A 19,132-nucleotide genomic window follows, 5' to 3' on the forward strand; every position below is an offset into this window, starting at 1 on the left:
AAGTGCCTGACTTGTGATGTGATCCCATAGCTCCTGTGGTCGGGGTGCAGGCACTCTTCTGGCCTGTGGGCATCGTTTTGGTCCTGTCAGGGAGCTCAGGTGTGCCTTTCTTGTGCCCTTTTTGTCCCTTAATCTAGGAGGTTCAATGACACTGAATTTAGGCAAATACAGAAACTGGTTTATCTGCTATGGGTGATGTAGGTAGGACCCTTTTGCCTGTGAATAGCAAAGAGTCAGGATGCTGCGGCAGTGGGAACTGTTCTGCTAGCCCGAGATCCAACTGCAGTAATAGAATTGGTACAGATTTAAACTGAATAAACATCAACCAGGAGCAAAACAGACTCTTCCCCAGATTTTCTGTGCATTACAAGGATGTAAGACATGACAGCAATTCACCCTATATGTTTTCTTTCCTGTGGCTGAGAAACTCTCAGTATTAGTATTTCTGGGTGCTGAAAAAGTAAATGACTGTAAAAAGCTATTTTGGCCATATTGAAGACAAAACTCCACGGTTTCAGGCCCAATTAAATAACTAGCAAACATAGCTAGCTACCCTTTGAGAAACTATTATCAATGGTGGTTAAAAAGACCCTGTATCTGTTTGCTATAAGGGCTGACACCAATCAGTGCTGAATAGCAGAATACTAACAAAAAATATAATAATGAAGAAAAATCTTCGGGAGCTGGGTACAGAGGAATTATGATAGTTCAGTTAAGGTACCCAAATGGATGCTGTCCCTTTTTATGCTGCATTGGCAGTAAAAGAGACTGAGCCATTATTTCTACATTTAACACTTGTACATTTTTATTTAGTTAAATCAGCCATTGTACACATTGCAGCTATGTATTGTTAGTGTTGTATTTTTTTTTTTAATTTTTAACTAATACATGCCCTCATAGATATATTCAATTAGTGTTATCACCATGGGAACAAGATGCTGATTCGTCAACTTAAAATTCACTTCTTCTCACAGTATTCAAGTTCTTTGATAACACAGCAAAAAATCAAAATAAGAGGTGAATAACCATTATGTTGTTACACAGAACATCATCTGCACCGCAAATAACACAACAGAAATGCATTTCTTTAGAGCCCCATTCTTGAAGATCAACCTGTGCTGTCTCTGACAATAAACCGTGACGTGTTGTGAAATGTTTCATCACGGATCTCATTGGTTTTGGCTACCAAAACACTTTTTCTGCTGCCCAAAAAGTGTTAGCATGGCACCTGGGGTTGTTTTCCTGCAGGAAGCCAGAACTCCCAAGATGTTTTCATGCTTTTGGCATCGTTACCTTAATGAGGAAGTGCCCTTGTTCTGAGCACTGAGTGAGTCATTAAAAAGAAAAGAAAACCAAACCTTTAATCATAGAAGGCCAGATAAGCTTGGAAAAAGTATTACTCCTAGAGGAGAGGATTTGTTTTACTCTGGTTTCAAGCATACTATTAAAAAACTCAAATAGCTGTTTAAAAACATTTAGTGTGTTTGTGTGTGTATTATAGGCTAAAACACTTCAGAGCTCCCTCCATTAAATATTGAGGTATAGAACACCCAAAATGTCAGATTCTGTGTTCCCTTTTTTGAAAATAAAAGTGCAGACATGCTATCGTGGTTTTCAGAGGGTTGGTTTAGAAATATATATATTATATATAGATAACAAAATATTAACAGAAACTGGCTTTTCAAGGATTGTGAGCAGTTTCTCTTTAGAAAACACTTGATTGGAAGATAAAAACTGCTCGCTCAGTGCTAAGAGGGCTAACAAGCTGACATGATTATAGGAGGGTTTGGTTTTGACCTTCAAATGCCACATGCATGTATCAGATAAGAGGCAATCTTGATAAAACACGGTGAATTAATTATTCTCCTTGTATAGTGGGTAAGTCTTTCTTCATAGTTATCTACAGTGCAGTGGCCAGCGGGAAGTACCACCAATTAGACAGTGTGGTTTGCTAAGCGGTGATGAAAACAGGAAACTACCGTAGTTATAATTGTTTAATACACCCTGCCACATGTCCAGATCTAAAAGATTTTAATACCGTATGCAAATGTGCCATAGATATAGCTGCTAGCAAGTTGGTTACCTAATTGGGTATTCTTTTATTTTATTTTGTTTTTCTGGAAATCTTTAAGTGGCTGTCCAAAGGTCTTAGAAGTATTAATGGCCACTGTCAGCTACTACTCTATGAGAACAGCTGAATTTCCAGGTTTTTAGCCTGACTCTTAGAGCCTTTAACTATAATAGATCCCTAAACTGGAAGTCTTAAGGATGCAGTAGATCTGCAGTGCTTCCTCCTCAGTCAGTCTGTGTTTGCAGTTGATTGTGTTAACATTATTTTATTAATCACTGTTCAGCAGTGTCAATAGACCTTGTAATCCATGAAGCTAATTGTAGTCATAGGCAGTGTGTTTTCTGCAGTCTTGTAAGTCCAAATACTCTTACTATATACAGTTTACATGTTAACTCCCTTTTCTTATGATGCATATACATAGTCACTTGAAGAGGCCTGTAGATGAAGTTGGCTTGACAAACGTGATTTCATGAAGCTAGTGCAGAAGCAAAGGAAGGGCAAGAAGTGGCGATGCTGACAAATTCCCAGTACAGCACAAAGACGACGATTCGGTGGATAAATCATCCTGAATGAAGGATGCTATCTTTGGTCACAAATTAGCTTACAGGGTAAAAAAAATAACAAAAACCCAAAATCAGATAGGGGGGGAAGACATGAATTCACTGCATCTGCACAAGTAGAAATGGCAGTGTCTTCCAGTGATTATGTAGGTAATAATGTCTACACCTAGACAAGATGAATGCTGCATACTGGATGGATGGTTATGTGGTGATGTCGAGGGGTAGCAGCTTCTCACTTTGCCTCCTGTTCCCAGTCCTCTTTGCAGAAGTGTCTAAGAAGCTGCTGGAGGTCGTGTTGGAGGTCATCCTGTGGTAGCGCTTCTGGTGTGTCTTCCACCTCTTCTATGTGAACGTGTTTCCCATACCGATCCTTCATCACAGTCCTCTTCTGTGTGTTGGCTTTACTCAGCGTTGTCCTAAAAAAAGGAGAGAACTTTTGTTAAAAGCCCACAGTCCCTGAGAGGTTCTAAAAATGTTCCCTTTTTGCTGCCGTTTTAAGGCTCTTTCTTTTAACATGAGAAGAACTGTAGCTGGCAGTTTAAGCCAGCTACTTAGGTAAGATAATCTCTATACATTCTGACTACAACACACTACTGCTTTAACTGGCTTTCGTAATGTAAAGTAATAGCAAGTCAGCTCTATATGCTATATGTTTTAGATGCCCAGCAAAAACATGCCATCACACAGACATGCAGCGTATGTTGAAATTCACACAAGACCTTCTATTTGCTATATTTAGTTTGAACATGCAGAGTTATCCTGTACAGTAGTCTTTTAAGCTGATTAAGTTCTCAAACACTTACTTGTGAACAAGTCTCACTTCTGCCAGCCATTAAAGCTACATTCATGGCAATCTAGTGCCCTAAACTGTTCCGTTAATTACTTTCTTACCTCGCTAGAACTGTCTCACTCTACTAGGTCAAAATCTTAAACCTCACCACCTCCCTTCCAGATCTAGGCAAATAAATGTAGTTGTCACAGGACAGCTGGGTGGCTCTTGCTTAACTTTACCCGGAAGACAAATTTTTGGTCAGTGTCCTTGACAGAGGACCATGGGAAGCCAAGAACACATGGAAATTCCTGAGTGCTCAGCCAGGAATAACCTGATTTCTATCAGCCAACTGACACTTCTTAATTTGACCTGAATGACCAAAAGGTCCCTCTGTTGGATGGAGCACTTGGACAGGAATGTGTGCTCTTCATCCAAAAGCAGATGCAGCAGGTCTCTGGGCTCTCAGTGTGTTGTTGTGATGCCATCCTGCTAACTCTGATCTGGTATGTGTTTGCAGCTCATAGGGGCTTCCATCCCAGTGAACTGGGATACCAATTGCAGCTTATTACAATTACATACACAGTTTGGTCAGGATGTTATTTCAAATACTAACATTGGCTTTACTATCTTGATGGCCACTGTCAATACAAATGGTCTGAAAGAAAAGGCTTGTAGCAGCCTTGGCTCAAGTTGTGTGTGGTAGAAATTAATACACTTGCTGTACTTCTGTACAGCAAAATACTTTCCTATCTGCCCTGCCTCATTCTCCATAAGGCTCAACTGTCACATGCGTGTATCTATATATATCTATCCATCTCCATATATCGGATATATATTACTTTGATATAATCTCTATTTTGATAATGTTCAAATTGTCAAATGATAACAGAGTCAACTGGTATGAAAAACTATTTTTGATGTAACCTTGATTCATGTTATCTGTGAATCACACCATTATTCTTGTATGGCCTCCTATGGAAATCATCTAGGCAGTGACCCCCCCTGCTTAGTACTTATTCTAGCCAGGGTGCAGTTACCTCCCTTCACAGCAGCCTGCCTGCTGTGCTGTTTTCTGTTTGTGTCCGAAACAGTGGTGATAACAGACCACTGCTTTGGCTATTGCCCAACTGCACTTACACAGCATCGAGACTTTATGTTTTTCCCCACTGCCCCGCTTGGTGAGTAGGCAGGGGGGGTGCTGGCGAGAAGCTGGGAGGGCAAACAGCCAGGACAGCTGCCCCAAACTGGCCAAAGGGATATTCTGTAATACATACCATCATGCTTGGCAATAAATAAACAGGGCAGAGAAAGAAGATGGGGGTATGGAGGGGGTTGTCTTCTAAGGTGACCATTGAGGTGACTGCCAGTCTCTGAGCAGTCTGCTAGTGGGAGGTGGTGAGTGATTGCATTTCCATCACTTATTTGGTTGTTCTCTCGTTCTTTCACTTATTAATCTGTCTTTACCCAACTCATGAGTTTTCTCACTTTTGCTCTTCCACCTCTCCCCTGCTCCACGGTGGGGCAGGAGGAGGTGAGGGAGCAGCTGCGTGGTGCTTGGCTGCTGGCCAGGCTGGACCCACCACACCCCCAGTGACCAAGTCTTTTCAAGTGAATGCAGATCTATCCCTTCCTGTAAGATAATGTTAGTAGGAGTCTTTAGTACTTTTGGAAATAAAGCCTTAGATGCTGCCAGTGGTTTCACTTCAGACACTTACTTAAATCCCCTTATTTATAATGAGTTTGTTAATCCTTTTCTAGTAACAGTTCATTGACATGCCAAGCCAAACCTTTTAATAATTGATCCGTCCTCTTTCATTATTTCTTTCTCTACTAAGGTGGGAAGTTGGACTTTGATTTTGTTACCTGTATAGCTCAAAGCCTCAAATGAAAACATAAACTTCAAATTAAAACAAAAACTTAGAGAATAATTGCTCTTCATACTTTAGCACTATAATTAATGACGTTGAATACTGAGAAAATTATGAACAGAGAAATAAGAGAAACATCTGCTTGCCATTTGCATCCTTTCAAACATTCCTCAGTTATAGTTTCTTGTATAGGATAGTTTCATTTTACTAATAATTGTACTGAAGTATGTTCTGGTACTTTCTCTCCAACTTTGAAGTTGCTCAACTTGAGGCCTTGGAGTACCACACTGCAGAACTCATCCTTTGTATCTATTGATGACAGCTGCTACAGTGACCTTTTTCCTGTCGCAGAAAGTACTCTGATAGCTGTTCCACCTGTCACCTTGTGCTGCCTGTTCTTACTGCCACTAGTACATAGATGGGTATATATAGAAAATACAGGTATACAACAGAAAAATAGATGAAAAAGGCTACATTTTAATTTTGGCAGGATGTGTCTGTGTTATCTTCCATGGGCTTCTTGACAAAAGCATGTTATTTCCCAAGCCATTTCTTTGAACCCATACATGAACCCATTTGAACCTGGTTTTGCTGCTTGTTTTGTTGTTGTCATAAGGGGAAATTTGGCATTTCAATCTAAAAGCTTAGTGCTGTTTGTCTTCCTGCAAGATGTAATACCCTTGGACACCAGAAAACATCCAGGCCATGACAATGTTGCGTCTATGCTTCTATATGATATTTTGTCAAATTTAAAAAAAAGTACTTATGTTGCACCTAATGATGCAAAACTTTTATCCACGTGAATCTTTAAGATGCATTTTACACATGTTATTCAAAGGGACAATAAAATAGAGTAAGAGTGAAGTGCTATCAGTTCCTCATAGAAAAAGCTGTATTAATGCAATATCACTTTTCTATTACTGCAATGTCTACACTGATCACAAAAAGCATAAAACCAAGAAAGGTGCTTCATTAGCTTGGTAACTATTTTTTCCTTTTGAGGACAAATACATCAGCTACTCAGAGATCAGACTTAACTGTATCCGTTTTTAAAATTAGCTCCATATGTGGTAACATATGAATGAACAATTTTTTTAATAGTAACCACACATATGATTTCTAACAACTTCACTTCAAGACTCCATAGGCTTTAGAATCTTAAAATGTTTCAGAGCTAATTCTGTAATGTTAGCTTCCCCCACACATGCTTTACATACTAATCTTTTTAGGACTGACTATAACAACTGAAGTTTATACTCAGTAGCTGAGTATGATCCTCCACCAAAAAAACTCCCAGTAGAGTAGAATTTGTATCAATGTATGTTGTGACACCTGTGTAGCATTTATAGTTACAAGGCATTTTTACCTCTTCAAAGTCCTCTTTGGCTGACGGAAGATCAGTAGCTAAGCTAGCATCCCCCAGATGTTTCTCCGTTCTCTCTCCTTGCACTACAGTGGTCTTGATGACTTTGCTGACCTTCCGGCCTTCCACTGGTTCAGACTGGAATTTGGAGGCACTGGGCACAACAGCGGGTTCAGACAAGGTCACCTGGAAGGTTAGAAAGCAGAAGTATATTGGATATGATTTACATAATGGAGCTTTTAGTTACTCCATCACCCTTTCTTAATCATTGCCATAGAGAACAAGCATATAGAAAGTGAGACACTTCTTATGTGTACACATCAAAATACTGAGTGCACATTTTATTACCTGCTTTACAGCTCCAAAACAAGATGTTGTAAGACACGTGCCAGTTCAGTCAGCAGCAACACCCCTGGATAATTTATTCCACTGAGCAGCTTTATGCTGGCAGGGCAAAAACTGCTTCTGGAACCTGAACTTGCCTGAGCGTAGCGGAGATTTTGGCACCCTCCACCACACCACGGGCTGCCGTACTGGCACCAAGTTGTTACACCAAGTGACAAGTGGACCTCTTGCTGTGAATCCTCACTGTGTTCACACAGGTAGTACCAACTAGTGGTATCGGTCATATGTTAATTTTAAGATAGTCTTTTGAGAGATGAGTCACACTTGTAAAACCAAGGAACTCTTACAGGAGCAATAGACTAGAATTTTAGAAAGCCTTCTGAAAGTGACAATTGTGATTTTTGGCAAAATACTTATTTAATGTGATATGGTGGGTTCCGTATGATACAGAGTAGCTCTGGTGTGGTCAGCTAACTAAAAAGAATTTGTTTCCTTGTTACTCCTAGAGAACTAATTCTGATGATTAATTCTGGCAAGAGAGAGCAGCAATTGTTTTCTTAGCATTTCTAATGATTGGTTGTTAAATGTCGCTTTCAACTGCAGTACTGCTGAAAGCGACCTCTGTTACTGGCTTCCGACCTTAGTTGTGCTGACACAAATGTCCTAAGGCAGGAAAAGATAAACTGAAAAGCACTTACTTTTTCAGGTTGTTCTTTTCTTTTTAGTTACCTGGCTCTAGAGTCTGCACGGAAGTAATACATTTTTTTTTTTTTACTCCCTTCAAAGCAAAGAACACTCTGCTAATTTAAACCTAATATAACTGTATAGTTTTAGAAGGATTTAGTTGTAGAAACCTGGAGAACATCAGATCATTTCATTACAACATCCACTAATTTTCTTATCAGAGTAAGAGGTATACTAACAAATATAGATGAATGGCAGATCTGTACGTCATTTTAGTACAAACCTACTTTCTTTATGAATTTGGTACTTCTCATAGATCACAGAATCTGTATCCTGACCTATTTTCAGATAAAACTTCCCATTTTCCCTGACAGCCTTCCCACCCCCAGCCTTTCCATCTACAATAAAACTTCTAAAAGTATAATTCAAAACTGAATGTTGTTGGCATGAGTTAGATGTAGTTACTAAGTACTCTGTTCGTGTATTGCTGCTTTGTATGATTGCAAAGTAGATTATCTGACCTCGGACTGTTCACTCTCGCTCTTCAGCACAACCCGTTTTACAACTTTGGAGTAGCCATCTCCCTCTTCGACTGTGACAGGTGTTTGTGGTGCTCCTTGCATTAGGATTTCCTCTTTTTCTGTGCCATCTGGAGAAACATAGCGCCGGATGATCTTTCTAGTGACCTGAAGGAATTAAATAGAACTTTGTCCTGAAAGAATTAACAATGACATATTCCTTCTTATTCTCCATATAGTATTTTCTACTCAAACAGCACTTTTTTTCCTACACAAACCTACCTTGATGGTTCAGTGTTTTAGCCTTTAACATGTACACCTGTAGTAAAGCTGTCAGTTGATGTGTTCACCCTACTTAGGTTACCACACAGCAAAGCTTCCATAAACTGACTTCACAAGTGGACACAATATAGATATTGGAATGATTCTCTAAAGTAGTAGTTATTATTAGGAAAAGATGTATAGTATTTTGGAGAGCAGACATACTTTACAAATGCACAACTGCTAGAAAACGTTTTCAGAGTGGCATTTCCAAAAGGCTTCTGAAAGTATCAAGGTTATCAGCTTGGCTACCAAATGCTTAGAACTAGATTCAAAGAGGGACTTGGACATCACATTGTAACGCTGATGGTACTAACCACTGCTGAGCTAGTGAGCTAGAATTAACCAACCTAAGAGACTAAACGGGTGCTTAAGCTTTCTAGGCAAAGAAAGCCAAAGAAAGAGGGGCAGCAAAGAATTATAGGGTTCAGGATAAATTTCTCAGGAGGATGCGTACACATCCCTCTGTGTGTGAACCGGAACTCTACATTTTCATACAACCTTCCCAGTCTTTTTTGACAGTCACCACCTGCTTTGTCCAAAAGCTTATTTGCTGTGATGGTCATTCAGACTGTGTCACTTATATTTAAGAGTCACAGAGGAGGGGGTAGTGCCCTCCAGGCATGGACCTACCCAGAAGAATACAGTCATGCTCACTCTTGTGCAATGTGACCAGGAATATTTGGCTGGCGTTACTTGAATTCAAACAGTTTCCAGAGACACGCTATCCAGCTGAGCGTCTGTGAAGTTCTCTTGGGAGACAGCAGAATTCAGCCAAGTCCTAGACCCTAAGCACTGAATTGTCAGATGAAGCAAGGAGCATAGAAGTTCCTCTTCCACCTCTGTGCTGTGCAGAATTCACTTTGTAAGCATGGTCTAAAAATGTTTATTTTTAGCCATCACATAGTAAATACGCCCCATATTTTCTGTGCCATAAAAATTGAACTCTATGTATGGAAATTCAGGAACCTGTTCAGGCAAAGCTGAGTGGGGATTTTGAAGATCTGAAGTCTGGATTTATCTGGCTCTTGCAAACCTGCCTGTCTATTACTTTAATTAACATGAACTTAGATAAAATTGTCATGATGTGACATTTATTGGGGGCGTTGGTTGGTTGGGTTTTTTTTAACTTTTTCTCAGAAATGTGGATCTATGCAGAATTTTCATGGGTTGTAAGTGGAAAAATTAACAAAATATTAATATGTCATGTTAGGTTATAAACTCTGAAATTGAATGATCTTGCACATCACAATAAATCTTCACATCTTGGAATTTCTCATTAACAGAAATTCTGGTTCCTTCCATGCTCTACTCTTAAAAGTCCTGCCCCTTCACAAAAAAAAAAATAGGCATGTATGTGGCTGTATTTATTCTTTATTTTATAGGGCAGTAAGAAGGTAGCAAGGGGCATAACTGACAGTACCTTCTTTACCACTGTGTGGCCATGTTCATCTGTATATTGCTCTTCTGTGACTGTTTCTGGTGGCATTTCAGGCATACTATCAGCCTGTATGACAAAGAATGAAGTTTTATGAAGCAAATCCTTCATATAGGGAACTTTAATTTTAAAATTGGTTAATTGGTTAAAGAACAAAAACAGCAACAAAAGGTTAGAAAATTCTGCAAATAAATACTTAGACACACACAAAAAAATAATGCCACAATGGACGGGCAAATATTTGTTAGTTGACTGTGTCATTCATGGGGGTGAGATGTCTTTGTCCTCCTCCTACTGAGACACCTCATGGAGTTCAGAGTTGGGTTAGCAGTAGTACCACAAGCCTCCCTTCAAGAAAAGGTGTTAGAATGGCTTATGAGGAGCATTCCAGCTTCAGGTGCAATCCCAGCCAAGCGGGGTCCCAGCAGCATGCCTCAAGGTGCCACCAGGCCCAGTCACCCCCGGCTCGTGCCATCCTTCAACACTCAGTACCTGAATAATCACCCGGCGACGAATGACCCTGGTGGTTACCATCTCCTCGTCCTCCGAGCTGGTCTCCAGCCCACCTAACTCCTCTGCTACTTCCTAGAGGAAGCATGGAACCAGTGCTCTGTTGTATAGGGTACTAGTAGTACTTACAGGTTCTGTCTTTATCTAAAAACACCTTCACTTCTGAAAAGTTTTGCTTTTAGGATTTTGGCCTCTTACCTGACTTCAGTCTTCTAAACACTGATGCGGGGTGGGAGGCTTTGGCCACTTGACTATACGTTAGCTGTTCATTAGCATATTGAAAAAAGAAGGATGAATCTTTGTGGTACTAATTCTATAGGATGCTTTTGGTGATCTTAGTGCTCTTAAGTTTGCCAGAGACAAGCCTGAAGTTTGTGGCAGCCATGGCTGCAGGTGGACTAGAAGGTATTACTAACACCATCTCTGGAATCCATACGTATCGCGTATGGTTTCAGTATTGATTGCACAGAAGATTAGATTAAAGCCTTTTAATCCCCCATAGCGGTAAGTGCACAGTGCAGCATATAGACAATGAGTAAACAGTTTTAACTAGAGAACAATGTATCAATAGCCTTGCACTGGAAAGAGCAAGAAAACTAGTTATAAGTGTTGAAGTTCTTCTTGCTCCTGCATTGGGAAGAATTAAACGTTTACATGAAGAGTTCAGAAGGCAAAGAGAAGCTGAAAATAAATACTTGTGAAATATCAGCAGTATAAAAGCATAAAGGGGAAAATAAATGAGGAAGGAGGTTGTTTCTTTTTAGCAGTGCTGTTTTTTGTTGTTTTAGTTTAATAAAAGAACTGCTGGGGAAAAAAAGAGTATGTTATCTTTGGGGGCAGCCTTTTCTACAGCAGCCATTGTATTGACCCTATTGTAGCTGATCTTTCAACATTTGCATCATCCTACACGCTTCATAGTCAACCTTTTTCTGAGATCCCAGAAGCAGATCCCTGAAACTTTTAGCAACATAAACAGCAAAGAAAGAAGAACCTGTTTCTAGGTGAATGTCAAAACAGGAAATTATTCCTGCTTGAATAGAACTGTGCTTTTTCTGCTCCAGCTTCACTGGTGAGACTATTTTTCTGCCCAATTATGCCTTATCCTTTTCTCCTACTTAGGATGGGCAAAGAATGCTCTTTATTCTCGAAGTAATTTAAATTCCCCACTGAAAGCCATATAGTTGTTTTCTTTTATTGCTTCTTGACATCTTCCCTTCTCCAAACATTGCAATAAGGTTCCGTTGTCTTACACAACTAAGTGTCTTCCATCTCCTGTCTCCATTTCTCTTTACTACCTGCATGCTACATAAACACCATTCTCAAGTTCTTTTCTTCTAGTACATCATAGTGCTCTGCAACGTACATCCTGCTGTCTCTTTTCCATCTCACTAATTTCACAGTATTTTTCATGTCATTCCTCATGCTGCTCTGGGCTACTCTTGCGTTTCTTCATAAGATTTTATCATTATTTCTTTGGTTTTCATTACTTCTGTTTTTCAGCTCTCACTTGCACATAGTTTGTTTCTGTACCTGTAATTTACACTAATTCTCTCTTACATGCATGGACATAAGTGTCACAGACCAAAGAACCAATAAGGGTAGCAGAACCAGAATTACAGTCTAGACTTTAGGATCTGGGTTTTGCTTAAGCTTTCAAAACCCCTGTACAAATGACTATAGCTAGCCTTGTAACCACAGACAAATGAGAGAGACTCTGTTGCAGATGGGGACTAATTGGGCTCATTAAAAATATTCCTTTCTTAAAGAATGAGACATAAAACTTTGAGGCAAAGTTGGTATCTACCTTTTCTATGGATTCCTCTTCATAGCCTCTTCCAAACTTTTCTGTCTGCTCATCAGTTGACTCCACTATCACTAGACTAGTTCTCTTTGGAGAGAGGTCATCCTGGTGGAGCTGGGGGTCCTCAGGCTCTTGGATGATGGGAGAGTCACTTCTCTGAGCAGATGATGGGGGCTGTGGGGATGGTTTTTCTTTCTCTTCCTTTGCCACATGGAAGTGCGCAGATTTTTCGCTTGCTGCTTTTCCAGTTACTGGTGCTGTGGACTGCTCTGTTCCCGGAGTTGTGACACTGCGAATTACAGGTTCAAGGAAAGTTACTACCATACAATCTTTTCCAGCTTCCATAAATAGAACATTATGTGCTGATGAAATATTGTTATCAATCTGTTGTTTAGCAAAGTCTAGAAATAACTGATACTCCTTGACAATAACTCCAGAGACTATGAAAGTCTTCAAATGGATGTCCAGACATTACACCCAATTCTGCAAAACTTGGTCTTTGTAAAGGATTTGTGTGAGCTTGGCTGCCACCTGTGCCCACACCAATGTACATATTACTTTGGTTTGGTTTTTTTGGGGGGTGGGCAGACAGAGACTGGATCACTGCAGATGGATGTCAGGCACATATTACATTAATGTATGCAGGTGAGGAGAGACCAACATGTACATCAAATGTTGGAGCCTTACCGAGCAGAAAATTAGTAGGGAATCTTACTTTGTTTATAAAGTTATTTTCACTGTTGAGCATTGTTATGATTTAGTTGCTCCTCCAAGTTATTTAAATGTATTATTACTTATGTTACATAAAGTAATGCATATATTAAAGCACATATACATGCAATATTGTTTTCTTACATGTGGGTGAATAATAGTGACTTCAGCTATTAAGCCAACTTTCATCTGAGTTTTATCACGTAAATAGCTTAAAAAAGTCACTTCTGATTTATACTAATTGTGAAAACATTACACACTTCACTGCCTAGAATCTTTTTCTGAGGCTGACTTTTCTCTTTTCATGTATATCAGTAAAGAGAATCAAAAATCAACTATATCAAAACTGGTGGAATTACAGCCTGAAAAACAGAGAAATTACAGCCTGAAAAATAGAAAATCTTTTACTTGTGAAATTTCTGAGATGCTTTAGAGCTGGCATCTACATACTTGATTTTTTTTTTCCTCCCTCATCCTAAAAATTAACTGGGGAAATCATTAAATTTTAATAATAGATTCCAGATTCCCTTCTCCATAACCAATCCCCTGAGTAGATAACAGTAATAGCCACATGAGTACATTAACTTGCCTGTATATGTTTGTTTTTTTTCCTGTCACAACTCAGGGTTTGACAATTTGTTGTGCTCCCCCCCGCAACTATTGCCCTTCATACGATTGTGTTCCAAAGTAAGAAAACATTTCATTGTAGTATAAAAGTTAAACAGTATTGATCCGGCATCTTTTTCCCCATTCAGCAGGCCATACTTATTATTGTATAATTCCTTTTAGTATCTGTTCCTTATCAGCTATGTAAATCCAGCCCAATTTTCCTCCTAGTTCAAACTAGATATGAAGTATAATGATATTCCCCTGTCATCACTACTCTTTTATTTAGTATTGGCAATATTGTCTCAAATGTATTCTCTATTCCTCAAAAACATTCAAAATCCTTAGGAAGTATAGGTATTTTTGCCTATCAGTGGAACATAAATCCTCTACCTTAGATGCCGTTTTCCATCTCACATACTCTCTCTTGGGTGTAAAGCACATCCTGAGCAAAAGATTCCCCCTAAAAGACCACTTGGCAGACTCAACTTCACTTTGATTGCTCAGAGCTGCGTCTCTGCATCAAAGCTAATTGCGCTCAGGGAAATCACTCCTTAGGAAGGGGATCCTTGATATTTTGCCAGCCTATGAATACCTGAAACAACTCTGCATTGAGTTCTTGGTGTGGGCACATCATTAGGGATGGTGGGAAGAAAGAAACTTGACTTTTTTCAAGCTCCTTTGCAAATAAATGAAATGAACCCCACTGACAGCGCCAAATCAGAACTCAAAGCTTTGCGAATGCAGGTCTTCTGAATCTATACATTATCATGTGTTGTTCCCTGAAGTACTTTGTCATGTCTGTATAAAACCCTATTTCTGTTTTTTGATCGTATGAAATTTACTTTTTAAAAGCTAGTTGCTAATGTGTGGTTATGAGTTTTGTAAGTAATGATTAAGTTGGAAAATTCTTGCCTCAATTGAAAAAGCTATCCTGAAGTTGAAGAAAGGTCCCTCTAGTGTTAATACCATTAAGTTTAACATTACTTGCTATCTAATATATGAAAAATGTACACAGTTTGAAAAAAAAAATATCCCATCTTTACATTATCCTTTATCTTTCATGTGTACTAGACCAGATTATTGCTTTAGGGTCACAGTGAGAAACGAAGTTTCTCTCCCAATCCTGAAGGCTCCTCCGCATGGATTAAAAAGTTTTCATTACCTGCAATAGCAGCTAATGAACTGGTGTGGACAATTGGAGGAAAATTCTAGTGAGTTTAAATGTTTAAAAGAAAACTGTAAAATCCTCTTATTACACAAAGAGATAATCTGTTCCATATAGGTTTTGTTCAGGTCTTTTGACACTCACAAATATTGATGTTGTGGAGCAGATGTTTTTTCTGGCACATCTTGGGGTTTCCCTGAGAATTCAGCTTCTACTTGTTCCTTATGTGCTTGTCTCAGGAGCTCAGGCATTGAGAGTTCTGCCTCGCTCCTGGGAGTACTGTCCTGAAAAGGAGAATAACTGACAGACACGTCTTCCTCAGAGACAATAGGAGGGTGTTCAGTTGGGTCACTGTCTTTAGATATTCTGTGGTGTTCTTCTTGCTTATGTCTTGAACTGTACAGTTCTTCTGGCAGTGCAGAAAACCCTTTAAAAAACAGAGAGATGAGAAATGTCATTACAAGTCTTACTAGAATGCAGGAAGTCCTTTTTCATTCTCCATGTGCACTTTAAAATCCTGGATGGAACACAGTACCTGAAACTTTTAGACATCTTGAGTGGGAGAGGACACCAAAAAATCAATCTTGACAGTAACAGGCAAAATAAAATTTACTCAGAAATTTACCTACAGTAATTAATCTTGAAACCTTTGAAGTATGAAAGAAGTTTCACAACAGTTTTTTCCAGCAGACTAGGACAGGTTTTAGTGACTTCCCCCCCATCCCATCCATCTGCTTATGTGAAAAATAACTACACAAGTATGGACAGAGAAATTAATACAGGGCTAGGAAAGAACTAGCTAATTTAAGTGCTTCAAAGCATATAAACAAATCTACCCACCCCCTATCACTAATCTCAAAATGAGTGTTCTCATTCTGCAAAAAATGTAAAATAACATATGCATTTATGTTGCAAAGGCTCCAAAGTCACAAGCTTGAGCTTTTGTTCTCCTTACTGACCACATTCACTAGGAACCTATGGAGCTCTGAAGAATAGCTTGGAGGAAAACATAACTACTTGTGCTGAACATTGAGGTTAACATTCGTAAAACTGATCAGCTGTGATATTAAAATGCTAACTATAGCAAATAACCTTCTATTTCTAAATTATCTTAAAGCTGGGACATTTTATCAAGCTACTAGTTCAATACTTAGTTAAGGACGTAAAAGTATCACTTCCCAAAAAGATAATTTTATTTCATATAATTTGAAGGTGTTTCTTTAGTTTACAACCATTGATCTAATCTACTGGACTTTCAAGCTTAAGAAATCCAACAGTAGCATAGCAGAATTATAAATATCCTGGATACTTGAATCCAAAAGTTTTTTCAAAGCATGAAGTAGTTTTCCTTCTACAAATTGTGGTGAAATCCTAATGCGACCTTCTTAACTTGTATAAGCAAAAAAACCCCAATAAACTGGGTGTAAATATTTGCAGTAGTTTCTGCAAATTTCCTTCCGGCAAAGTTCATTTTCCGAATGAACTTTCCTTCATTTGGTTTATAAAATCAGCTAATGCAGGGATCTTGTACCTGGTGAAGTAGCGACTCAGGCTATGTCATGCTTGCGTTCATCTGTATTGTCCATGTCTTCAAAATTAGATTCTAGTGCTCAGTCATAAGAGCTAATAGATTATTGTACTCAAACATTTCAGAACAGAAGCTAGTGCTTAGAGGAAGAAACCTGGATCAGGAGCCATTTACCTTCACTGTGGTCCAGTCCTATTGTTTGTTCAATTTCTGCGTACGTGCGAGTGCCGTGGACCTGCATGGAGTCTATGCCGCTGGTCTCCATTAGGTGAACAATATCCATTCGGTTGATTTTTGTAAGACATTGGGTAAGGTTTGTATCTGTGGCATTAGAACAACACCATGTAGCTGAGTTAATGATTTCACATGCCCTCTCCCTTCTGTTTTCCATATGATGGGGTCATATATAGGGTAATGAGCAATAAAATATCCTGCGTAAAATACAGATGCATTTAGATGCACTGCTATGTAAAATCTAAAATTAACTGAAGGGCTGCCTATGAAATTACCACTACTTTTGTTTTTTCCTTTAACCAGTTTGTTTTCCCAATTATTTTTCAGTTTAGGAAAAAGAGGTCTCAGTGTTCTTCCACCCTTACTTTGCTGTAAGATGTTCTGTCTTGCCCTCTGAATGAACAAGATTAAACTATTTTCTCTGAGGATTCTATGATATGCCATGTTATACAGAGAAGCTTAAAAAAAATTGAAGTACAACCTCTCTTACAACCTCTTACTAGAGCCTAATTTTGACCTTAGTTTTCTTTTTGTGATTATGACATACATCTGTTGCCTTAACTAGTAAATTGGAGACAGTTATAAGTACTATAACTGGAAACAAACCTGTTGCATGTTTCCCATCCCTTTCAAGCCAGTATTTGAGAAGTGCATGGCTCTGGTCTTGAAGTGAATTAGGATTTTCAATTCGGATCTGGTGAATTTGCTCTTCTGTGAAATCCAGTTCTCTTGCAAGCTCTGAAAAAGAAATCCATGTCTGTAAAGATGTCTTTTTTTCTTCTTCCCTGCAGCAAAGTGGATTACAAACTAGTAAAGGAATTCATTTAAGTAATGGCATTTCATAGGGCTAGGTTAAAGCACAATACTACCACTCCCCTGGACCTTTTTCATTTACAGAAAAGTAAATGTTCATGAATCACAGCTGAGAACCAAAGATGTAAAACTAAGAATAACTGATATCTTTCTGATACAGCATAGACTGCAGTCCGGAAAAGATAAATGGTTTAATAGGCTGTAACATCTTTATTGTGCCCAGAATGAGGAGCAGCTTTCTTGCCATCACTAACTAAGACGCAGCTCTTGAAGCAGGTCATCAAATCAGATAAAGCCATAGAGAAAATATGAGACTCCTACTGGTATTGCTGGTGTCCAGATTTCTGCTTCTTTCACAAAGAAGGATTCATACTCTGTTCCACTGTCATTATCACTATAACGGCATGAATATGACTTTGGAGGGTGTCAAGGGTGTCGTGTTTTAACAAGGCAGAGGGAACCCTAACCCCAAAGCCCAAGATAAACTTATTTCTCTTGTGAACTGGTGCAACTCTAAATTTCAACAAACATAGATTAAAATCCTATGTAGACAAATAAGTTTGAACAAAAAACAACTACTAGTTTATCCCCCAAAGTAACATTTGACACAGTAATCTTTACCATAATCTAAGACAGGAATATTTATGCAGGTGCAGTAGCCCACCCTCTCTAAAACGCTATGGAACATTAATATCTACTTTGTTGAGCATCCATTTATTTATTGTTTTGTGTTCTGAATTGTCTATTTATTTATATAAAATTTTCAGCAGATTCCTAATCTGTTATATTGCACGCGTCCAAGTTCTACTGATTTCAAGATAATCAATGTTGGAATGAGTGATATATGCTCCCAGTCTTCTCTGTGGGTTGAAACAGAGGACAGGAAAGGAAGAGGTGAGTAATATTAAGCAAAAGTACCAGTGATATTTTGTATGTACTCTGAAGATGCTTATAAAAACAGTATAGAGCACAATCTTCACTATCAAGGAGTTAACATTTTTTTCTCTGAAATACAACTCTTCTTTAACTCCTAAAGTCTTGTGTATTTTCAGGAGTATGGTACCACTCTAGGGATAGATACCAGAAGACAGCTACTGAAATATTTCTATAAAACATCTTCAAATAGTCAGGAAATCATTTGAAAGAAACAGGAAAACAGTGAGGAATGTTCCCCTCCTTTCTCTCTGGAGTAGATAACATGCATTTTACCTGTCCAGCTGAATCCAAGATGATCAGCAATATGGGCCAGCCTTTCCTCTGTCCTTTCCTGATCATCCTGTTGATCTAAAGGTCAAAGAGAGCCACAAGTTGCCTTTTACAACTTAAGAACCATTTTTTCCATAGGTGATATAGGCCAAGAAGGGAAAGTGCTTTTTTTTTTTCTAACTGCTGTAATCTCAATGTAGAGAAGCTGTTACAAATAAAGTGAGGATCGTAAATCACCAGGTTAAAAAAAAAAAAAAAAAGCTAGCTCACTTGCTTGTTTGTTTTTCCAAAAAGCAAAGGACTATTTGCCTTTTCCATTTGAAAAATCAGGTGTTCATGTGAAAATCTAAACAAGAACTGAAGTGCCCACTGTGCCTATTTGGGCCAAGAATTTTATTGTAAAACTTCATTCTAACATTAAATTGAAGAGTTTAAGTGAAGAGCCATAGTTTTCCACGCCTCCTTAGTCAATGCCAAGGTTGAAATATTCATCTAGACTGGTGCTTGTAATTATGTTCTTTCTGTAGTAGGGAAAGTTTGTTCAAACAGTCTATACTGCACTTCATATTATTGTTTCTATTTGAGATATTGTTAATTTAAGTGCCTTTGACTATT

The 19,132-nt window shown here is 38.7% G+C and overlaps 1 protein-coding gene across 50 annotated transcripts in view; it reads right to left on the reverse strand.

Moving 5' to 3' along the window:
- Positions 1-776: 776 nt before the first annotated feature.
- ANK2 (ankyrin 2) overlaps positions 777-19,132 on the reverse strand; it is a 365,851-nt gene continuing 347,495 nt past the window's right edge. For 36 of the 50 annotated variants that reach the window (XM_065062198.1, XM_065062208.1, XM_065062200.1 and 33 more), the window contains 11 exons: positions 18,521-18,595; positions 17,105-17,236; positions 16,439-16,585; positions 14,881-15,163; positions 12,255-12,540; positions 10,433-10,525; positions 9,926-10,009; positions 8,185-8,349; positions 6,638-6,820; positions 5,191-5,282; positions 777-3,047 (listed from right to left, as the gene is read on the reverse strand). In XM_065062198.1, coding sequence (XP_064918270.1) covers positions 2,864-3,047; positions 5,191-5,282; positions 6,638-6,820; positions 8,185-8,349; positions 9,926-10,009; positions 10,433-10,525; positions 12,255-12,540; positions 14,881-15,163; positions 16,439-16,585; positions 17,105-17,236; positions 18,521-18,595 — 1,724 coding nt within the window. In that variant the 3' untranslated portion in view covers positions 777-2,863. The remainder of the gene's footprint in view (positions 3,048-5,190; positions 5,283-6,637; positions 6,821-8,184; positions 8,350-9,925; positions 10,010-10,432; positions 10,526-12,254; positions 12,541-14,880; positions 15,164-16,438; positions 16,586-17,104; positions 17,237-18,520; positions 18,596-19,132) is intronic. The other 14 variants (XM_065062236.1, XM_065062235.1, XM_065062232.1 and 11 more) reach the window with 4 other exon arrangements.

This window comes from Columba livia, chromosome 4 (genome assembly GCF_036013475.1).
Source record: "Columba livia isolate bColLiv1 breed racing homer chromosome 4, bColLiv1.pat.W.v2, whole genome shotgun sequence".
Classification (NCBI taxonomy): Eukaryota; Metazoa; Chordata; class Aves; order Columbiformes; family Columbidae; genus Columba; species Columba livia.